General features: G+C 45.9%; 1 protein-coding gene across 1 annotated transcript; it reads right to left on the bottom strand.

Moving 5' to 3' along the window:
* Positions 1-2422: 2422 nt before the first annotated feature.
* Positions 2423-22376, bottom strand: LOC138206945 (TSC22 domain family protein 1-like). The gene is made up of 3 exons (XM_069163840.1): positions 19552-22376; positions 5779-5830; positions 2423-4387 (listed from the first exon to the last, which is right to left on the bottom strand). The coding sequence occupies exons 1-3, from the start codon at positions 21636-21638 to the stop codon at positions 4121-4123; spliced, it is 2406 nt and encodes an 801-aa protein (XP_069019941.1). The 5' UTR covers positions 21639-22376; the 3' UTR covers positions 2423-4120.
* Between the last annotated feature and the right edge of the window lie 129 nt (positions 22377-22505).

Here is a 22505-nt window from a genome sequence, read left to right as displayed (position 1 = left end):
TCACCTGCTGCGTGGTCAAATGCTTTTTCATTGGATTTCTCCTCCCAGCCTCAAAATCTGGTTTGAGCCTTTGTATATTGGGATTTCGGCGCCACAACAGCGCTGCTGACGGGTTTTATTTCTGTGTGTGTACAAACAACAAGTGTATACCTCCTGCCCGGACACTGGACGAGCTAATCCCCCAGCGTCGAGTCTCAAGGGGGGAAGGGGGGGCCCACAGGAGTTGGAGCCCTACTTACTGACAGTCTGGACGTCCAGGGTTTACCCAGCAGGACACCTGCTTTCTCAGCAATAGGGAATACATCAACAGCACAGAGGGAGGTATTCTGCCGGGGGTGTAAAGAGGATTTTTGGGGTCGATTTTGGGGCAGATTTGTCTTTGGATGTCTGGACAGAGTAGGCCAGAAATACAGCTCGCAACATGTGTGTACTTGTCAATAAAAATCCATTACAACCCTGAGAACAATCCGCCCTGAGGTCACGCCACGTGATGTAAATAATTGGCCTCGGTGTCTGCCTCCAAACATCGGCAGCGGCACAAATATAGGTTAATCCACGTTTGACCCCCCTCCTACCCCCTTACGCCCCCACCCCCCCGGCCTCAGAGTACATCCTGTACCGCGGCGGCCTGCTTGAAGAAAACACCTTTTGTCAATGAAATGGGATTTGCGAAAGTGCCATCTGGACACGAGCGCAGGAAGCTCCGTCTCCACTCGGAGTCTGAGCCGGTCGAGCCGGTCGCTCCTGGGTCAGGACCTGGATCAGGACCTGGATCAGACTGACCTGAGGACAGAGAGCGGGGGGGACGTGGAGGGGAGGGCAGGTCGAAGCCTTTTCAGACAGATACACGACAGATTAAAATCCACACTTGATTACATTTTGACTTCCCAAACATGAAAACAATAATTTGATTAGAAAAGATAAATATCACGTTCAGCAGTTTGTTCTTTACAAAAAAAAGAGAGAAAAGAATAAGAAATACTATAAAGCAACAAATTGAGTCTTTACTCAGCAGACAAACTGGAGGGAAAGTGCAGCCTAGAAAATGTTTTTTCTAAAAATATAGTCCGGCCTTGCTGAGCTGCTGCACCTCCAGGTTCAAATCTGGCCTCGAAAACGAAACGTCCGTCACCGAAACATCATCTCAGGCTTCCAGAACTGTTCACAAACAGATGGGGTTGGCTCACTTGTCGTGCACAGAGTGAATTAAAACAGAATAAAAGGGAATAATATTTATGTTCACAGTTGGATTAAAATCTCCAACCCGTTGTTTACTGTGTATCTACAGAGATATCAGTGCGTACATTAGAGATGGTTTAAACAAGTCTTCTGACTTGTTTCTAACCTAAATTTTAATTTTTTTTTAGGTGCAGGAAACAGTCCAATACATTAGTAAACCCAATGAAGATAATAATTTTCAATATACGTTCATTCTGTTTGGTGACTTTACAGCCTTTTATTACATAATAAAAATTTGACCGAGTATTAAACTCAGGTTTATTACAGCTGAGTGTATTATTATGTTAAGTCTTTGGTTTGTATTTATCGATATTAATACAAAAAAATAATCCTATATATCATATCCTGTAGCGCCCGTGTGCGCTAGAAGCTGCAGTCTGTGGTTAGGAAGGGATTAAAAAAGATTAATAGACGGAAATCCCTCCAAAAAGTGTACTTTAATACTGTCGAGACATACAACTATAAAACCTTAGATTATCTGTGCAATGTATGTAATACAACGTGTGTCTGATTTTATTTCTACTTTTATGCCTTTTCCCTTAAAAAAAAAAAAAAAAAAAAAAAAGGCGCTTCTATTATCACGTGCTCGTTTCCAAGTCTCCATGGCAACAAATTAGGAATATAATTTACAGCATCTGCATTATGAACTAGTGTCTGACCAGTATTATAACGAGCGTTCGTTGAATTCACCATTTTCCGCCTCCTTAACGTCGTCCTCGAGTGACGTCACCTCGCGTTTCTGCTGCGCGTTCCCGCCTCCGCCTTCTGAAGATCAGCGTGCGTGTCCACGTGAGTACTCGGTGGGCGGGGAAACCGCAGGACGTCTGTAGGGGGGTTCGGTCGTATATAACCAATGAGAGGCCCGCCTATAGATAAATATTTACACTGTGGTTCGCCTCTGCGCATGCGTAATGAGGTCTGGTGAAGAACATCAGGAACTGGGAGAAAATCAGCTGTATTTATCTTTAAATTGTGGGAGTTTATATTAATTGCGGTCAGCCTATATTTAGTGATTTAAATCCACACTTGTAGGGTTTCTAGAGGCAGAAAATTGTTTATATTTATGGGTTATTTACAACTAAAACTCATCTTTTAGCCACAGATGTCTTAGGAAACCTGTTTGGATCAAATTCGACTAATCCCAAACCTCAACATCTCAGAAAAAGAAAGGCGGACAGTCCAAGTTGTTCCTTTTTTGTTTTTATTTGAGGTGCAACTGTCTAGTGCAATTGGAACGTCACATTTGTGATGGGTTGAGGAAACATGCACAAAACATCCACGTACTTCTGGGCATTTTCCCCGTCCTCTTCCTTTCTTTTGCCAAAGTGTCTCCTTTTTGCGTTCTGTGCTCCAGTTGCACTACGAGCAAGTCAAAAACACTCGGCTGTACAAAAGACCAAAAAAAGAAGAAAAAGAAAAAGAAACCTTCGACATTTATTTAAATAAAAAAAGAAAAGCAACTACACACGTCCCCAAATGGTAAAAGAGTCCAGATCATTTGAGCGAGTGAGTGTGAAGCGACGGCAGAGGAGAGTTCACGTACAGTACGAGGCCGTGAGTCACTGCAGGAGAGACAGCGTCTAAGTGTCGAGGTAAAACATCCTCTTCTGTTCCCGCCCTGAGTAATGACATCACAGGTAGTTCAAAACCTGGCAAAACCATAGATATATATACACGAACACGACTAAAAAATACCTTTCATATATGTATCTATGGTTAGGAACCAGGCACTTGGCAGAGTTTAACTGAAAATGTTTCATCTGTATAAAGTCCACTACCTAGAAACAGTCATGTCCTATTTATTAGCCTTTGTTATTTTTTTTTTTTTTTTTTACAGACCATTAATTACATCAACGAAGGGCAGGAAAACAGACCAGAACAAACCTTTCCCAGCCATCCCTAAAAAAACATTGATTCCCTGCATAAATGCTTCTAATGCTCCGTCCACGAAGACGAGGGCGTTAAGGGTGGGGACGGTGGCGTGGACCTCAGAAAGAACAGTTCTCAAAGTGAACAAGAGACGCAGCTGACATATATGTCATTAATGTTTCATGACCTCCCCCCCCCCCTCCACTCTGAGAAACGACGACGTCGAGACTCTCTTCAGATGCTGAGGATTGAAGGTCGAGAAAAACTCCCATTCCAGATGGGTCGTACGAATCTTTTTTCGTTTGTTTCTTTGTCCGTTTAAAGTTCGTCCGCTGTCAACATCGTCTGGGGAAGAAAAAAAAAAAAAAAAAAAAAAAGTGCAAATGGAGAACAGAAAACGAGGAGATGCCGAGTAAAAAACAAAAACAAAAACATAAAACTGTGCTGATGGACAGTTGAGGCGAAGAGGGAGGGGTGGAGGGTGGAGGTTTGATGGCACACTTTCCACGGGTCACACCGCGAGGGAGGCGACGGCACCGACGCGAGCGTGCTCCTCTGATTGGCCGTTCCCGTGGCGGTAGCTCCTCCCTCCCTCGAACGGTGGCGGCGGAGTCGACTGTCAAGTTCCTGTCAGCTCTGTCCCTCCTGTCGTCATCGTCGTGACGACGACCAGCAAAACAACGGAGATTGTCTTAAGCAGGTAATAAAAGTGGGAGACAAAGCGGACGCACGCACACACACACACACACACACGATGGTGCAACTCCAAAGTCTTTCAGTTAAATAAAAGGTGCAACAACAACAACAACAAAAAAAAGTCGTTATTCTTCGTCCTCTGGTAAAGTTGAAGTGCTCCTCCAAACGGTGGCATAGTCGGTCTTGTTGCTAGAGTCCGTTCACAGTATGGCGAAACTCCTTCCTCCTCCTCCTCCTCCTCCTCCTCCTCATCTTCTGTCTTCCATCCCCCCGGTCTCTCATCGTCAGAGGGCTCTCCGCTGCTCAGTCGTCCGGGTTACGCAGACATGCCGGAGTTCTGTGCGGAGGGCTGGACCGGCGTGGTTCCGGCCGGGACCGGGACCGGAGGCTGAGCGGTGCCGGTCGGGGAGCCGGTCTGGACTTGGGCCTGGAACTGAGCCATCTGCTCGGGGCTGGCCAGGTTCTTCAGCAGGTTGTTCTCCTGCTCCAGCTGAGAGTTGCGCTCGATCAGCTCTTTGATCTGCTCCTTCAGCACCTCCACCTCCTCGCGCACGGCGTACATCAGGTGACTCTTCACCAGGTCCTGAAGGCAGAGGGAGAGACGGTCAGCTCAGTAAGTCGGCACATCGCTTCCTCCACGTTTCCCCCACTAACACGACAACACAAAATTAGTTCAGGGTTTCCACCGCCATTGTAACTCTCAGGTGGAGGCACTCGAGCCTTTAATGGGCACCACCCAAATCTAACGAACGGGACTTTTCCCACATCTGCTGGGTGTAGTTGGACTTCTTCAGCTTGCACACACACGGTAATATTAATGGTAAAAATAAGATAAAACTGAATATCCTCAATTGAAAAATGTAAAATTAACCCTCCACAAACTGAAGGAAAACCCCGTCGTTAACAATAAACCTGAGTTTCAACCCCGACCGTGCACATTCGTCACTGGTTTTATTGAGTCTATATATATATATATAATTGGACTGCTGACGGGGACTTCCTCGTGGCATAAAAACAACACATCTTACAGCAGGATTAACCGCAGTGACTCACAAACACGTGAGCGGCTGAAAAAACATGCCGTTAAGGGGAAGTGTGTGACACAGCTGAGAGCAGAGGCTAAATAGCCCTCGTAAAGCACGTCAACGTTGCAGAGCTCATGCCAGCAGTCAAACTGAAGGGAAACAAGGAGAACATGAATTCCTCTGGAAAGAGGGATTTTTTTTAAAATTATTATTTATTTTTTATTTTATATTTTTTTTGGGGGGGGGGGGCATGCTTTCCCAGGATGATGCCTGAGCAGTGTTGTGTGCCATCTTTCTGAAGAGGGATTTTAATAATCTGAGCATCCCCTCCTCTGTGGACCAGCCCCTCCCTCCTCCTCCCTCCCTCCTCCTCCCTGCCCCGATACGCAGCGGCCAGGGAACAAAATGTTCCTGCACCGGAGTGGGAGGAGCCTATCACCGAGTTATTTATACTGCGCGGAGGGGAGGCTGCTGCTTGCCTAGCAACACGGGACGGAGAGGGAGAAGGGACTATGTATATGCATGAGGGAGAGGAGGGGGGGGAGGTAGCGTGTGAACCTTAGCCTGGCCCATATGAAGTTGCCAACAAGCCGGAGGTCATCGGTCCAAATCCTGACAGAGCAGGAAGCTCCTGTTGCCTCAAAACCAGCAGGTGCAGAAATGCTTTTTTTTTTTTTTTTTTTTTTAAAGAATACAGATAAGCACTTCATTTATTCATTCATTCATTCATTCATTCATTGCTCTGCAGCAGCTATTTCCCCCTCTAACATGATCCCGCACGTATGACTTCATAAACCGGTGCAGAATAAGAGGAGTAACTGATAACCCTGCAGGAGTTTGGGTTGCATAACACCGGAGACAACACATACATGTAAAGCACGAGAGAGGCCTGTTACACACAGTGCAGCTCAAATAACCGAGTATTTATTTTCAAAAACAAGTGTCTTACCATTGCTTGCTCGATCTTGTTGTCTATGGCCACCACACTCGCACCCGAAGAGCTGCAAGACACAGAAGAAGAAAAGGCTTGTTGGCTGCCTGATGTAACATTATCATTTTTTATTTTTTTTAAGAGATAAAAAAAAAATAAAAAAAATGGTTTTTTTTAATAGCAGAGACGTGACTGGCTGGAAAACGATGGAGCACGTTTGTTTTTTGTTTTTTTTTACGTGTAGCTGTTATGAAAAGGAAAAATAAACCAGGTTATCATTGAGGGAATCGTGATTAGTGTCTGCAACAAAGCGACCTGAATGGAGGTCGATGCAGCAGCCTTTGACTTTGATGGCGGAGAATAAACGCCTTTTCATGTTGAATCTTCTGCACGCAGATAAAAAAAAAGAAGCAGCACGTGATAATGCGCAGACATTTACCTATTGTCAACCCTCAGCGATGCGCTCCCCTTCCCGAGCACAGAGGACAGAAACGAAATCGAGAAATTCCTCAGTTGACAAACGCCAAGGTCCATCGCCACTGTGTAACACTGGGAATTCATGCTACCCCGTCCATTAAAACCCCCGGAGGCCAATCACCGGCAGGACAGACTGGAAATCCAGCGGTAGAAAAGTAGAAAAATAGCGCATTATTGAGCGCCGGATGGTGGGTCTGGTCTCCGGGCGGCCGCGCAGCTCGCAGCCGGGACAGAGCACACAAAGACTGAAGCGGCGGGCTGCGGCTCCGCGCTCCTCGGCTCCCTCTCCGGATAATACATGCAGGGAAACGGCGCCAGCAGCCACGCGATTGGCGGAGAAGCGAACTCATTAGCATAATGAATTCAACAGCGTGACGCTGCCTCGCTCCTGATTGGAAGAGCGGTAGCTCATTAGCATAATATCGGCACCATCTCCCTACCTGCTGCGCCTTCCTCTATAAAAACCCCGCATCCACATCACGAAACGAAACGAAACGAGGGACTACGTCGATTTACTTCAACAGGACAACAATTTAATCTCAGACATATCTTTTTTTATGTTTTTATGTTGCTGTTTTATATCCTCTAACTCGTATAAAGTGCTGTCCTGTCTGGGGTTCAAGTTCAAATATGACCTGGAGGTGATAACAAACTTTGATCAGCAATCACAAGCTGCTGTGTGAATCAATGTCTCCCCCTATCGGTAATAACTCCTGTATTACGTGGGCTCTCACACACACACACACACACTAAAATCTATTAGCCTCTACGCAGGCATCCCATCACAACTTGAGTAAGCATTATCAATCTGTCCATGGGCTGATCCTGCAGTATAAAGTGTCTAAAAGATGACTTCACTATTCACATATCAAATAAATAAATAAACATGAACACTTGACAGTCGGAGGAGTGTGAGAGCCTCCTCGGACAGAGGACACTCGGCTTTGTCCTCCGTAGGTCTGTTTGAATGAATGAAATGGGAACGCTCAGTTCTGTACAGTAAAACAGGACCACCTTCTTTTATTTATTAATGACGAGGCGGTGTTAGACATTGCTTAGAGACCGTCTCAGCTTTGCGTCTTCTGCTCATATAATGAGTCAATTGACGGAAATTATTGTCACAGGTCTTATCAAGGTGAAGATGTACACATTTGCTGATTTCAGTGATATGTTGCTTTCCTCATCATTTTATTTGATTACTTTGGGTTTGAAGATGACTTTCCTACTATTGCCTGTAAGTTAGGACCCTAAATGATCAATTCATCATCAATAAGATCAGAGGAAATGATCCAGGAAAAAGTAAATATTATTTGCAATAATTGTGTAATTCTTGTCATTTCTGAGATAGTAAAAATTACAAATGTAAAGAATGAACTAAGCTTAAAACAATGGCATCATTACAGAGCACAATAACATGTTTAAAAACAGCACATGTAAGAATAGGGAAGTAGAAGAGCAAATGATTATTTTCCTCATCAGTAAATGTGTCATTTAAATGTCTCACTGAAACGTATTCAGTGATGGAAACAGAAAAGCAGCCTTTGAGAAGCTGAACGCAGAACATTTCTGGTATTTTTACCTTTCAAATGAGAGATGATTAACCTTTACTGCCGTTTATGATTTACTTTTAGTTAAATGTCTAATCCACCAATCAATACTTTGAGCCAGCACTGCAGGACACAGGATCAATAACAGAAATAAAGTGCACATCATGAGCTCAAACAATAAGAAGGAAAGTAAAATTGTGAAAAGATATTGATCCTCACATCTCAAATGTGGATATTTGGTTGATTTGTTATTGCTCTATGACAGTAAACTGAACCGGGATTAATTGATAGTAAAAATAATTAGTATCATATAATAATGATCATGGCACCTTTGATTCATCATCGAACCTGATGTATTGTAGATTAATATAGCATGGGCGAAACTCACTTCATCAAATCAATAATAAATAACTTATTAAGGTAAACAAAGTTTCATGAGGGTGTGGACTGATATCATCGCTATGGAAACGGTTTGCATAAACGGCACACGAAGAAAAGGAAGTGCATCTAGTGTAAACAATATAAAAAGACAAACTAAAGCCGTTACCATCTCGGCTGTCGTTTCTTTCTTTTTTTTTCCACTCATATTTGAATTGAATCAGTTTGAGCTGAGTGACGTCTGAAATTCAAACAGCCTCAAACTGCTCGTCTGCGCTTTCAGAAACCTGCTTTGAGCACCTAAACGGTGTGTCCACGTGAGAGGACCTGCTAATGTCTTTGTGTTTTACTTCCTCCAGTCGGTGACTGCGGCTGTACGGTCAAAGGATCCTTTCGGTAATTAAGTGATTTTAGAGAACTGGAAAATAACGTTTGTTGGGACTTCTGCTTTTTTTTTATTTATTTTTTTTTTATTCCAGTGTCACATGTTGCAGTGGAGACAAATATTAAACGCCTCAAAGAGAAGGTACGAATCGAGTGATGGGTGCAGAACAAAAGGTGTGTTTTTGTAGTTTGCAGATTTAATGCTGGACAGACTGCACACATTTTGTTTTTATTGGCTTTGAGGAGCCTATTTGAGATACTCGGGAGGAACTGGAACAGGCTAGTTATCTCTGGCAGTTGATGTTGGAGGGAAAAATTAAACTGCACGCAGGCGCAATAAGGTCATTTCTGTTGTGAATGAACAACAAGCAGTCACGCTCTCATGCTTTCACACAGTTGAGCACAACATGCATGTGCGGAAGCAGGAACACCGTGTCCTTGAACACATCGAGAGCCCTTCAAGGCAGCTGAGCAGGAGTTTGAACACGCTGAGGTGATGTGCCTCGATGCCTCGTTGCCACCACACGCTCACATGCTGATCTCCAGCTCGATGTGGAAACCACAGGTGTTACGTTTCTTTAAAAAGGTTTTGGACAACCGGAGGGCCCGACGCGTGTCTTTCGCTTTAAAACAATAACATCAGCCGGACAACAATTCACCAACTGACCGCCACCACGATCACAACGACAATAACACGAGATACATCACGACACAGCCCTCCTGACGTCCGTCCCTGTTTACCGTCCCCCCGCCACACCACCGCCATGACAACGTGACAACACCACAGCCATCGTTACCTCTTCAGATGCTTCTCCAGCTCCCAGAAGAGCAGCTTCAGGGCCATGGCGTCCCTGCCCAGCGCTGCTCCTGCCCCGGCCAGCCCCTTCTCTCTCATTGATCGCCCCTCCCTCCCCCCCACCCCCCCCCGACACACACCCGCCCCGCTGTAAACTCCCCAAAACAAACACCACCACTGCACCTCCTGCGTCCTCCTGACCTGCGCCCTTTGGCCCCGACCCCCTGCTCCCCTCAGCTGCGGGAGCTTCACATGGGGGAGCCGGAGCAACAATGGAGACCAGGATGGAGCTGTGTAGGACGGGGACGGGAGAGGGAGTGTGTGTGTACAACGGGAGCGCGCCGTGCTGTGTTAAGTCCTCCTGATTGCCTCCTTACTGAGCCTGAATCACACACAGACTCCGAGACGATTGGGTGCGTGGAGAGGCGACACAGGAGGGTGGGCAGTGATGTCACCGCATAAGGAGTCATGTCACCTCCCCTTCTGTTGTTATATAAACCGTCAGCAGAGATTAGGATGATTCATCCAATAGGATGATCTACTTTTGACCACATACCCCGCTGGCACGCTCAGAGCCTCCTGCAAGCCACTCCCAAGCCACTCCCATCGCTCTGCAACCTCTCGCTGCTTCCCATCCTTCCTGCAGCATCCTGTGTGTGATGGTGCCGGGCTCAGGAGACGTTGCATTTGCCCTGAATATATGAACAAACCTACGCCCCTCGCTGCCAAGACTCTGCTCCTCCTCCAGTTATCTGGTGATGTGCATGTTGTACCAGGCGGGCCTGTAGCCGTCCTGTCACTCCTCATCAGCAGATGCACAGTGGACACACACCCTCACAGTATGGGTCTCCACTGGAGCACGCCTCACGTGTACCGAAGTACTAGCTGAAAAAAAAAATGAAAAAAAAAAAAAAAAAGAAAGTCTCCCTCGCGGGCGCGCACCCGTAAACACTTCAGTCTGAACAGAGACGATCAAAACAAGATGGCAGATTAGACAAAGAGTTGATGAACAGCACAACATACTGACCTGAAAACACTAAGTAAGCCAGCGGTAAAGAAAACGGCATCAGTTGTTGAGTGAAGGAAAAGTAGAGGACAAAGAGGAAACGCAACCCTGGTCAAAGACAGCGCACAGATGTGGGGAGCACAAAATGGCGGCGCGGGACGCGCTCAGTGAGTTTGTTGGTGCGATTCAGCTCAACACACACGGCGAGATTATTAACCTCATTAGGTGAAGGTCACATCTTTTCTTCCGTCCACTGTAAGTGTCACTAATCGCAGAAACGGGAGCACTGAAGCGCTAAAATGATGTTATGGAAAATAATCTCTGTAATCACTGGGATTCATGGTGTCAACTTTAACTCCCGTTTGATTATTGATCAGCTGTACCGGTTTTAGATCAGTTTATTGACACAACTCCTCGGACTGTATATCTGTACGTCCTGTACTCGCAGGTCAGGGGTCAAGGTGCGCATGCTGACTTGAAACAAAAGGCTCAACACTGGTCTGAGGGAAGCCGTCGCTGAAATGGAGACAGTTTACTTTCGGCCAATCGCTGATGGCGTAAGAGAATTTGGCTCAGCCAATGGTGGCACACTTTGACGTCACAACATCACAGATGCTTAAATTCATTATGCATCTACGTCAAATCTAAGCCTGTGTGTTGAGGCCTGGCACAAAGGGCTGACCCATATATTAACACACCGATATGTTAAAGCTTCATGTATTTGTATACGGGACCTGGTAGACGAGAGAACAACAAGTCAGGCAGAGTGATGTCTGAGGACTGACAGGCAGCTGAAGTTTAAGGCACTTAAAAGCCAAATCAAAATCTTCCTTAAAGGCTGAGCCACTTTGTTGATGCTCCACCAAGCTATTAGTCTCTAACCTGGCTAAACTGTGGATAAAACAACTAGCAGGCAGAGCTCATTTAACTCTCCCTTAAGCCTTTTAACAACACGGCAAACAGCATCGTCACTCATCTTAGAAAGTCTCGCATTCCAAAAACACCGAACCGTAATCGAACTTCCTCTTCCACCTTCTTAAAAACAGTTCTCGTGCAGACCTGACCGGAGGAGAAAATGGCGGTGCATCACATCTTCGCCACACCCTGTGGAGCTTACATAAGAGTGGATGTGCAGCCACAGTGTGGCAGCAGATGATGTGGGAAATAAAGTTTCATTGACAAACAAGGAGAGGACTACATTTGAGAAAAGTACCACCTATCTTTAAAGTAATAGTATAAAAGGTAGTTTTTAGGCTCGGAGCTTCAGAAGTGGGTGGACGAGATGCTAAATTCAGCACCGTTCTGTATATTATAGGAGCTGCAGAGTAAAAACCTCAGGCAGTATTGTTTTGAATCTTTTAGATGGAGATCATGAAAATAAAAAACTGGGACAGTTACAGGAAGGGAGCTTACATGTGGTGTGAATTCAGACACTCTGGGGAGAGTAAAGAGAAACTGAAACAAAGATAAACGCCAAAACAAGATATTTTTAAGCTCTCGTGGTTTGATGATCCAGAAAAGTGAGAAATCAATAGTTTTAACAGCAACCTAAATGTGACGCTCTCCCCACTTCTACCTCTCTTTATCCATGTTCTGTCTCACAAAAGCATCCAGCTGAGTGTAAGTAACATTTCCGCCTCGCTTTATTGTGTGGTTTGAGAGAAAGAAGAGCTGTGCTCAATTAGGCTGCAGTGTGTGGTCCCTAAACACATCCAGCTCTGCCACAACTCAAACTTATGGGAAAATATGAGACGGTTTGACAGCAGAGGATATCGCAAAGCTATTAAAGATCTGATTGGGAACACAGCGGCGTTCATAAAAGCCTTCTCAAACCACGGCACAACTGGAAGTCAACAGGATACACTAGTGATAAACAGATTAGTCAGACACTTTGATATTGTGCTCAGTTTTCATAATACTCCCCGAATAATGTTGCCCCGCTTTCATCTTTCTCCCTGCATCCCTCTTTTTTTTTTTTTTCCCCCATCTGTTTGCATGCTGCGCTGTGATTCGCCCGCCTCCTTCCGCATCACTTCTCCTCAAGCAATTGGGAGGCATGAGCTTTTGTGTGTCCGCACGGAGTCCGTGCCTCCTGTTTGTGTGTGTGTGTGTGTGTGTGTGTTGTGTCTTTGCATGTGTCTGACGGTATGTTTGCAGACTGGCGGAATCCGGTTTGGGAGGCTTTTAACTCTGGCCTTTACTCAGCAGAGAACTAATACAGCCAGATCAACTACATACACACACACACACAAGAAAAGAGGTTTTATTTCCCTAATCTGGAGGGGAAAAAAAAGGAATAGGAGCAGCACTGGCAAGTATCTATGAACAAGATTCACTGGATTACACAGTTGAATCTGGAACTGCAACGTGCAATTTATCTTCCCCTTTCCAGGCTACGTGTACCAAGGTAGCGATAAAAAAATTTTTTTTAAAACCCGGAGGATTATCTCTCTTGATCTGTGGCCAAACACAGACAAAACAAAGAGCTGGAATGCCCTGAAACTCCAGCAGGTCTCATGGCATCTCAGACATCCAGAACTGAAGCTCTTCGGAGCGGAAGTGAACGGGTCTCTGCCGTTGCACGCGAAGCCTTACATAACCACCCTCTGGGCCATATGGGCCATGAAAGAGGGAGGAGACGGCGCGAAGGAAGGGCACACCGACTGAGCATCCGACATCTCCACTAGTTCAGTGACGTGCCTTGTTCAGCTGATGGATGAGGTATTAACTTTCAACACTCTCGCACGTTCCTCATCCGCCAGCAAGCTCTTACGGAGGTAAAAATAAAAGTGTAAAGCATCAATAACGAGGAATGAGTGGCACATTCAAATGTCAAAAAAAGTGATTAACAACCAAAATAGTCCAGAGAGCAGATGCTGTCAGGAAGATAACAGTCCAAAACCAAAAGATGTTTGGTTCACAAAAATTGATTGACAGTTAATCATCAAAATAGTTTCTGGTTAATTTATCTAATCAATCGTCTGGCAAAACATCATTTCTCAGATCCCTTCAGTCTCTATAATCCATGCGTGCAAATAAATGTGATACGATCTTTACACACGCTGACGACATCAAATGTCGCAGGAAGTTATGTTACCGTCACGTGGATGTGCGCACTGTTTAGTTTGAGCTCGGAGGGCTCGCTGGTAATGAAAACACAGTTAGAGAGCTGACTGTCACCACTGAGGCTCTTCTCAGCGGCGGCTGAGAAACTTTGCTGGAGGCTCTCGGCAGCGTTCAGGCTTCATGTGGTGATCTGAGTGTGTTTGAACAGTGGGAACGGTCCAACCTCCGACACCAAACAATCACAACTGTCTTTACACGGAAAAAAATGACTATTTCTCTTTACCGTGAAGTCTGAGCTTTACCAGGAAGGGGCTCACCTTCAGGGGGATCTGATGTTTGTCTTGAGCAAGTCCGACAGTGGTCAGATTACTGTGCGAAAGTTTTTGGGGGAATTTTGCTTCAGGAGACGTCTAAAAACAGACGAAGAGAGGAGAGCAGGTGTGGGGTAATGATTACAGAGCATCACATTACATTCATGTTCATCGCTCTTGGGGCTGCGCATGATACAAGTCTGGAGACCGCTGACAGAAACTGTCATATTTTCTCTTCACATGCCATGTTGTTCAAAGCCTCAGAGCATAGGGGTTCATCCTGGAGTGTGTTTTGAACAACACAGGTGGAAAATCAGGTTTCACTGGTGTCTGCTGACCTTTTAAGACCAATGCAACACTCTGATGGAAAAGCAGAACACATAACACCTACAATTATTCACCTTTGTATCATAACTTCCCAAGACTCCCCTGCAAGATTCTCTAACATGGTCATCAATTAAACTACTGCAACAAAGCCCCATATACACAACAGATAATCACTGAAGTTACCAATTAACTGATTCACTTGTCTTTTATGAGATAATAAAATGTCCAAACTCTGTTTACTACAGGCCTAATGGGGCTGATTAAAACACCAATGAGTTTAAAAAATGTGTAACATCACAAGGTTCAATTACAGGATATAAAATATTATTACATCTCTTTCCTGTTACGTCAAGCTGACCGTGATAAACAGCAAAAGTAAAATTGAAACAACAAAGAGAAACTGAAGAAGATCACAGGTGTCAGAGGAGCGAAGGTGACACAACCAGTTAAAACCAGAAATTCACCTCTCCTCCTCCTCGCTCATGTTTTTCCCTCAGTGAAAAAGCCTGAAGGGGAAAAAGCAGTTCAGCCCCATGAAAAACTCCTGAAAACACCTCACAGTTCACACACATGCACACACACCATAAACCACCTGGACGGCTGGAATCATAAACACGCTCCCACTGAGAAGAGCAGACAGGCAAAGCCTGAAAACATTTCCATCTCTCTGTTATCTCAAGTAAGGTCCAAACATCACTGTGCTCCAGAAATATGCACTTGATACCTGCATAATCAATAAAACTCAACCAAAACCTTAAAAGGCTACAACTAGCACTATCCTTGAATAATCTCCTGATATTAATCAACATTTATAGGTTGAGAAAAACATCAGTAGAAAATTATGATGGGCGCTTAATAGACAAAATTATATAATCAGGGAAATAATCTGCAGAATAATGAATGAAAACAAAAGATAGTTGAAGCTGGTGTGTTGCTGAAAAACAAAAACACCATGTGGTCTGATGAATCAATATTAAGACTGTTTGAACTCGTCAATTTAGAGTGCAACTTGAAAATCAGACTCATTTATTATCTGATTCAGACAAGCTGATATAAATTTGCCCATCGGAGAAGTGAATCTGTCCAGTCCTACAAAAAGCAACCCGACCGCAAGCATTACATACCGATTTCTCACACAGCATTTTCATACAGGAGAGCTAAATCCTCTCATTTGTTGGTGGTTCATTCATTGCATGCAGGAAGGACATTTCCACTCAGCCAAGGCCCATTTTAGGTCAGTGATTCTCAAAGCACATTATGGTTACATAAACAACTGTCTTCCCAGCTGGGAGGATTCATGAGCCCAGTCTGCCACCTGGTGGGGTGATGGCAGCACAACAGGATGACGGCGTTAAATGACAGCTGAGTTCATGTCTCTGCTGAAGCGTAATTTAACATTGAACCCAATTGACAGAAATTACTGAACAACCTTCAGCTGTGATTTATTGTTCTTGACAGACAGGAGGAACCACCTGCAAATTAATTAGAAGCAATACTAAAGTCATTGATTCACCAAGCAGCTGTCTAAACTCTAATTTAAAAGGATTCACAGAACAGGAATAGCAACACGATAAAACCAGCGTGTTTACAATTCAAATATTGCACCTGGAAGTGGCGTGCATGGACGGACAAAAGCAGGTGACGTGCCTGCACAGAAGACCGGAGGCAGGCACATCATGGAGATTAACTTCAAACGCTTCAGTAACTTTCTTAAAAGAAAAATAAAGGGAAATTTAAGACAACATTTAAGACAAAGATTTCAGTTGGGACAACGCAAGGCTTCATGGACATAATCTGTAATGTGTATATTTACTCATGAACTCCTAAAGTTTAACCTCTTAAAATGACCCAAAATGTCTTTTCTTTCTTTTTTGCCTAACAAAGCCACTGTTTCCTAAGACGTACATGAGGAAACCTAATTTGGAAACCAGCAGGTTTGTGTGTCAAAGCGACATGTACTATGTTCCTCAACAGCTTTGCTAATAATAAATGCACAATTTCATATTTCATACAGTCAACTGAAGATTAGAGTTTGTGCGTCCTAGTTCATTCTGGTCTTCGCTGTTTGGTAAGTTATGCGTTAACAATGCAGTCATACACCTCATTTTCTTATCATGAGGTGTGTTCACATAACTCACAACTTAGTAACACGTGTTTATAGCTTTACTAGAAGGAGTTAGAATAGTTTGTGACGGTTAATAGCAGGTGTGTCAATATTAACAAAGCAAATCATGAGTCAAAGCCCATCTGAGGACATACAACACAGATCAAAAGAAACTGAACGACCAGATTAAAGGAGAGCTTTCAGTTACACATGGACCATAACCTGCAACACAGCTATGACGAGTTTACAGGATCTAAATCTTTACATTACATTTAATATGTCCACTTAGAGGCTAAAGTTCTTAAACAAAAAGCCATTACAAAGAAAGACAACCAAGCTTAAACAAATATGTGCTGCAGAGTGTCTGAGAATGAGAAGTAGCCTCAGAAAACATTGTTATTGACCAACTTTTTTTTTTTTTATCTTGCAGCAAACAAACAAAAATAAAGCTCTAATCTCAGACTGAAGCTGATGAATCAGAAGATTAAAGCTTTGAAAAACAGATGAAGTTCAGTTTTGGACCGGCTCACAATCAGAAAATAAGACCGCATTCCCCAGGAAATTACACGACTTCTTGTCACAACAACAAACACAGCAAGCAGCGAAGCCGTTCCTCAGAGGTTCAGACCAACTCATCTGCTGCCAAACATGTGGATTTCCCTAAAACTGTAATGAAATACAGAAAAAAAACTTCAAATTAAGAAACTCCTGCTCATAGAAAGCTGTTGAGAAATGTCTGACAAGTTTTATGGGCAAACAATCACCAGATTGCACCTGTAACTTTTATGGCTCCAAAGGATGAAGTCATGTCCCTATAAAAAGCACCTTTGATATTTAGCTGGCTGTGAAAAGCATATTACCTCTTTTACCAAGAAATAAGCTCACACTTGCATTATGTATAAAACCTGGGTGACATTAAGTATTATTTTTACTCTTGTGGTGAAATATTCTGTCTGAAGAAGAGAAAATTACTGGTAAATGAATGTGAAATACTTTTCTGAACATACAGTCCCACCTTGTGCTCAAGTGGTAAATACTTTATTGCTAATATAACTAACTTTAAAAGGGTCTTCATAGTTTAGACTAAAAACAGTGGAACACAATGCTTTATAAATTTTCTGCAATCTGTATGTGAAGTCAAGATGTTGTTGTTGACAGAAAGAGAGAGTTGTGTGGATATGACACAGACGACAGGTGCGTAGTTTTCTGAGAAGCGCGAGTGTGTGAAGGTCAGAAGTGTTTCCCCTTCTGCCGAGAACCGACGCCGACGGTTGTCCGAGAGTCACATTATACTGGCATCGACCTGCAGGCTGAAATCCTGCCCGGGGAGGCACGAGGACATGATGAAAGCACCGATTAATATCACTGTCCTCGCTGACAGATATGAAGACCGACAGAGAGCGGATGAAACGAAACGAACAATCCTGCAGAACACAAACACGCTTTTACAAGCTGGCAGCAGCCCTGCACGCACAGCTGTGCTACATCAAGCGTTTCCAAAGTCCTGACAGCCGAAATGTACGGCTGAGAGCCAAAACTGGGTTCAGACATCAAGAAGGAGAAATTTTAAAGGACTACAGCGGATTTGTGTTCGACAGACAAACGTCACCGTGGAGAACAAGTTTGTTGCAGTAACTTCTGGGGAGAAAAAGAGTGATGTGTCTCGTCGTGGATGGAGCAGCCGAGTGTGGGGAAGAGAAAAGGGGGGAGACGGGTTCAGGTTGGAAAGCTGACATGGATGCACTGAGGAAACAGAGAAAGAGACGGTGACAAGGGAAGAGGAGGCAGAAAGAAAACGGAGACAGTAACAGAAACACAGCATGACATGACCATAAACAAAAGAAAACACACACACACACACACACACACACACACACACACACACACACACACACACACACACACACTCCAGACTGTCTGCTGCTGCAGCACAGAGGCTGATTCATGTCAAGAAAGCAGCCAGACAAACTGTCAGACAGTTGGAGGCACGCTTGCAGAGGCCGTGTAAGAGTTGATGGGGTGTCACGACTTACTGACAAAAGCCTTCACACAGAATACAGTGCTGCTCTGTCTGCAGCTGAATATTACTAAAATCACGTCAACATTAAGCCGGCAGTTATCGCAGCCAACAACTCTCTTTTTCTCAGGACACGAGCTGAACCGCTGAGGATACGTGGATGCTTCATACCAACACTTTGCAACCTGTTGATTTAATAACAGAACAACTCGGCAGTCTTCACTTTTCTCTACTTCACTGGTGACAGTTTGGGGGAAACTGTTTTGGTGCATTTGTCGCCAGCAGTTAGCTAAAAGCCGATATATAGGAATATGTTTCATCTTTCAGTTGTGATTTGCTTGGGTGAGGCTGACAAAAGTCAGTCAAACTCCCTCCATACCCTGCAGGCACTATTGTTGTATGCACAACATGAATCTCCTGCTTAACCAGAACACAGAGCAGCACAGCGGGAACACTAAACTGCTTCCAACACAGTGCTATGTTTCCCTGCAGACGGCTTTATGAAACGCAACTTCTGATCTAGACAGCAGACTCCGAAAGACATCTGAAGCAGGGGAGATTTCTCCAGGGCAATCGACTCAGTTTAGACCAACCTTGCATTTTTAGAGACTTTACTGCAACTGCAATGACCACTTTTGAGCAGGAGAACTATTCGAGTCATAGCATTTAGTATTAATACGTATAAATATACCTTTACATTGTTCCGCTGGGGTGGTATAAATCAGCTGAGTCTAATAAAAGACTAAACCTGAGGGGAGATGGGAAAAGGAGACACTAAGGCTGGAAGGATATCGTGAGGGAGAACAAGGAGAATATAGCTTTACTGCCACAAGGAGTGCTGAGCTAATGGAGGTGGACGTGTGATGGTGGGGAGGGTCGACCACAGCATCTGCTGAGTCACCAGCTCCCTCAGTGACTCAGCAGATCCTCTGCCTCAATGCCAGCCACTCACGTTTTACAAAAAGCAATGTGCAGCGAGCCGTTTTTGCACCCACTGTCTTCTGAACGCTGTCGGAGGGACTTCAGGGGTTCAAACTAATGTGACAGTGGACTTGTAGATGTGAATTTCTCTCCAGCTCTGCAGTTACAGACAGAAAAATCACTTGCAGGATGTTGTTAGAGGCAGAGCCACAGTTACGGTGTTGAAAAAAATAATCCTTTGCCAGACACTATAATCAGACCTTGTAAATCATGCAGTTTCAAGGTTGTGACATGGAGAAAATATTTCTCAGAATATTTTTGCAGCTGCTGCATTGCAGCATGAATTACATGTACCAAAAGAGTAAATTTATCTTATTGTTTGGTTAAAACGACCATCTGTAAAACAGAGCTGATATTAGAATAAACACTTTAGGCAGCACAGGTCATCCATCCTCACCTGTCCTCCTCTCCTTCTGCATGCTGAGTCCTGAGGCCTGCAGCAGCAGCGACCATGAAGGCGCTGGCCTCAGCCGACATCCCCATGTGGGCCAGTGATCCAACGGCACCGCTGGCCTCCGAAGCCCCCTCTCCACCTCCTGCTGCCCCCAGCCTGGGCAGACCCAGCAGGCCCTGGTGCTGGAAAAGAAGCTTCTGGGCGTCCTCCAGCTGGGAGGTTTTAATGGAGCTCCCTCCTGCAGGGACTTGGGTGAAGGTCGTGCCTAGGGTGAGGAGGGGCTGCAGGTCAGCTTGCAGTGCAGTCAGAGGCATGTAGGGGCTCCCATGGGTGGGCGCAAAGGGATGCTGGATTTGTGGCTGTGGGACAGGTTGAGCTGGGAGGGTCTGCGGCTGTCCTGCAGCAAAAGTTGCCTGAGCAGGGGGGGCTACCTGGCCTTGATGGGGCAGCTGCTGAGTGATGTTGACCGCTTGCTGTGGTGGGACCCCTAGGACCGGCGTCATGGAGAGTCCTGTTGTAATATGCGGCAACGGAGGCTGGACTTGAGTCTGGAAAGGAGCAGTCGGCTGGATAAAGTCAGGCTGCCGGACACCTCCTGGAGCCATGACCCCTGCGTGGAGCTGAGGTGCAGGGTAACCTGCTTGAGGTTGAGCCTGGTGGGGGTCCACAGGATAGGACAACTGCTGAGGTATTACTGCGGGAGGCTGACTTACACCAGCCTGCGGTGCTGCCGTCGGGACGACAATGGAGGCGACTGGTTTCTGCATGTGAGTCCCCGCTACAACCTCCTGGGGTGAAGCATAGGTCAGGGGAGCGGTTTGTGCCGGTCCCTGTGATGGGCTCTGCATGGCTTGTGGACTGGCGAAGTCCTGGCTTGGTGGCTGATAGTGCTGCAGTGTGTGAGGCGACTGTACACCAGGTATGCCAGGACCAATCCCAGCATTACCTGACTCGGTCTCCGCAGCAACCTCTGCACCTTTTGGTGCCTCAGATATAGCCGGCGGAGGAATCTCCTTTTCATAATACTCGGTGCACGTCCATCTTCCTTTGCGGAACGGTTCGGAGTTAGTGTCGAGTTTGACCACCCTGAAACGAGAGCCGGTAGCAGTCTGAGTTTGGGTGTGCTGCGTTTGAGTGCTGGGGGCAGCGGCAGACACACTTGTTCCTCCTCCAACGGAGATTACTTGCCCACTCACATTTGTGTTGTCAAAACCTGCAGGCCCTGAAGGAGGAACTGCAGCAGCAGGAGTAGCAGGCACATTAGAGATGTTTCCACCGCCTGGTACATGAGGATCAGCCGCTGTCCCACCCGCAATAGGGGCTAACTGTTGCCTCACCCCCCCTGCAAGTGTACCGTTATCCAATATCGGCGGCCTCTGGGACAGGCTCGGACCACCTACGGAAACCATTGTTGGGCTGGAGGTAGCCATTGGAGCAACAGGGAGAGTTGGCAACGCAGGTTCGCCCCCTCCCACGCTGTCAGAGTGATGGTGGAGAGCCTGGCTGTGTTGCTGAGGATAATAATGAGGATGCACGGTCCCGTTCACCAGCGATGTGCTCTGCTGAGGGATGGAATGAGGCTGAAGAGGCTCGTTGGGCGACACGAGTCCCGGTGTGTCGACCCCGTGGAGACTGTTCAACGTCTCGTCGGACGAGCTCCTCTCCGGCACGCCCGTGTCCGTGGCCCTGGACACGGAGACGTCCAGCATCTCGGAGGACGAGAGGTCTTCGGTGTGGGACTCATCCATGTCGTCGTAGCTCTCCGTGTCGTCGGCCAGGCTGTTGTTGCCGCTCACGTTTATCTGAGCAGAGGTGACGCTCGTTATCTGGAAGCCACTTTTCTTCTTAACCTGAGCCCCGGCCGCTTGGGACTGGGGCTGGTGGTGGAGTCCGGGAGAAGAGGATCCAGCCTGGGTCGGATTGTCATCAGCCGCGTTGAGTCCGGAGGAGGAGGCGGTGGAGGTGGTGGAGGAGGAGGAGGTGGCGGCGGCGGAGGCGGAGGCACCGCTGCTGCTGCCCCTCCTGAAGTGAAAAGACGTTTTCCGGCTCCCGGTGCCGGGCTGGTCTCCGGAAAAGTCCTGGTGGTGCATCTCAACTGGAAGAAAGTCCTCAAAGCCAAGAAGTGGCACACAAAAAAAAAACCCTGTTAGAGACACGAGCTACTGCAGCACCGCGATACTAAGGAGCCATAAGTGAGCAGTCATGTGATTTATGTCCTTTAAAAAAAAAAAAAACAAGCAAGCGTTCCCAGATCGGGCTGAAACGCGAACTTTACAAGAATACGTTCCTCCTTCTCAAAGCAAGTCCAACTCCAGAAATGATCAGCGAAGTAAATAAAAATAAACAACAACAACAACAAAAAGAGAGAGAATGCGAAATTGCAGCCTAGCTGGCGGTTAGCTGAATGCTAAGTATCGCCCAGAAGCGATTAGCCACGCTCCTCTCGGACTTTGTGAATCCTAATATCGATTATTATTATTATTACTTATTTATTTATTTTTTTTAACAGGTTTTTACTGTCGGAAACAAATAAGTCGAGGTCCTTGAATTATTCAGGTGGTGTTCAAAGTGGACGTGGAAGCCCTCTTAGCTGGCCGGTGTGTGTCGCAGGAAAGTGTCATCGCGTCCATTCCTCTCCCGGACGTCGAGGATCCTTCATCCCGAAATAAACGTTAAAAAACAACGAGCCCAGCTCAAAGGACACACCGCCACTTGTCAACAGACAACGCTGTCTCGGTAATATCCCTCTTCGCGGCGGTAAAAAGTCCCCGCGTATCTCGACACGTCCGTGTTTGCTGTCTCATTGCCGGCGAGCAGCAGCAGCAGCTAACGGGGCTGTCAGTCTCCGAGGAGGGAGGGAGGAATGCAAACACTGCGACTGCGCATGCGCCACCCCATGCGGCGTTCACGCTCCACCGCCGGGTCGGATTTTACAATATTATTTTCAAGAGCATATT

This window comes from Embiotoca jacksoni, unplaced genomic scaffold, assembly GCF_022577435.1.
Source record: "Embiotoca jacksoni isolate LCO1_2020_lvr unplaced genomic scaffold, fEmbJac1.0.p SCAF_30, whole genome shotgun sequence".
NCBI lineage: Eukaryota > Metazoa > Chordata > Actinopteri > Embiotocidae > Embiotoca > Embiotoca jacksoni.
Note: the sequence above shows the minus strand (reverse complement) of the source record. Positions and strands in the feature narration are given on the sequence as shown.

Coding starts and splice junctions, on each gene's coding strand:
- LOC138206945 (XM_069163840.1), bottom strand. CDS start 21,638: ATGCACCACCAGGACTTTTCCGGAGACCAGCCCGGCACCGGGAGCCGG. Junction 5,831..19,551: donor GCAGAAGGAGAGGAGGACAG/GTGAGGATGGAT, acceptor TGTGTCTTGCAG/CTCTTCGGGTGCGAGTGTGG. Junction 4,388..5,778: donor ACAAGATCGAGCAAGCAATG/GTAAGACACTTG, acceptor CTCTGCCTTCAG/GACCTGGTGAAGAGTCACCT.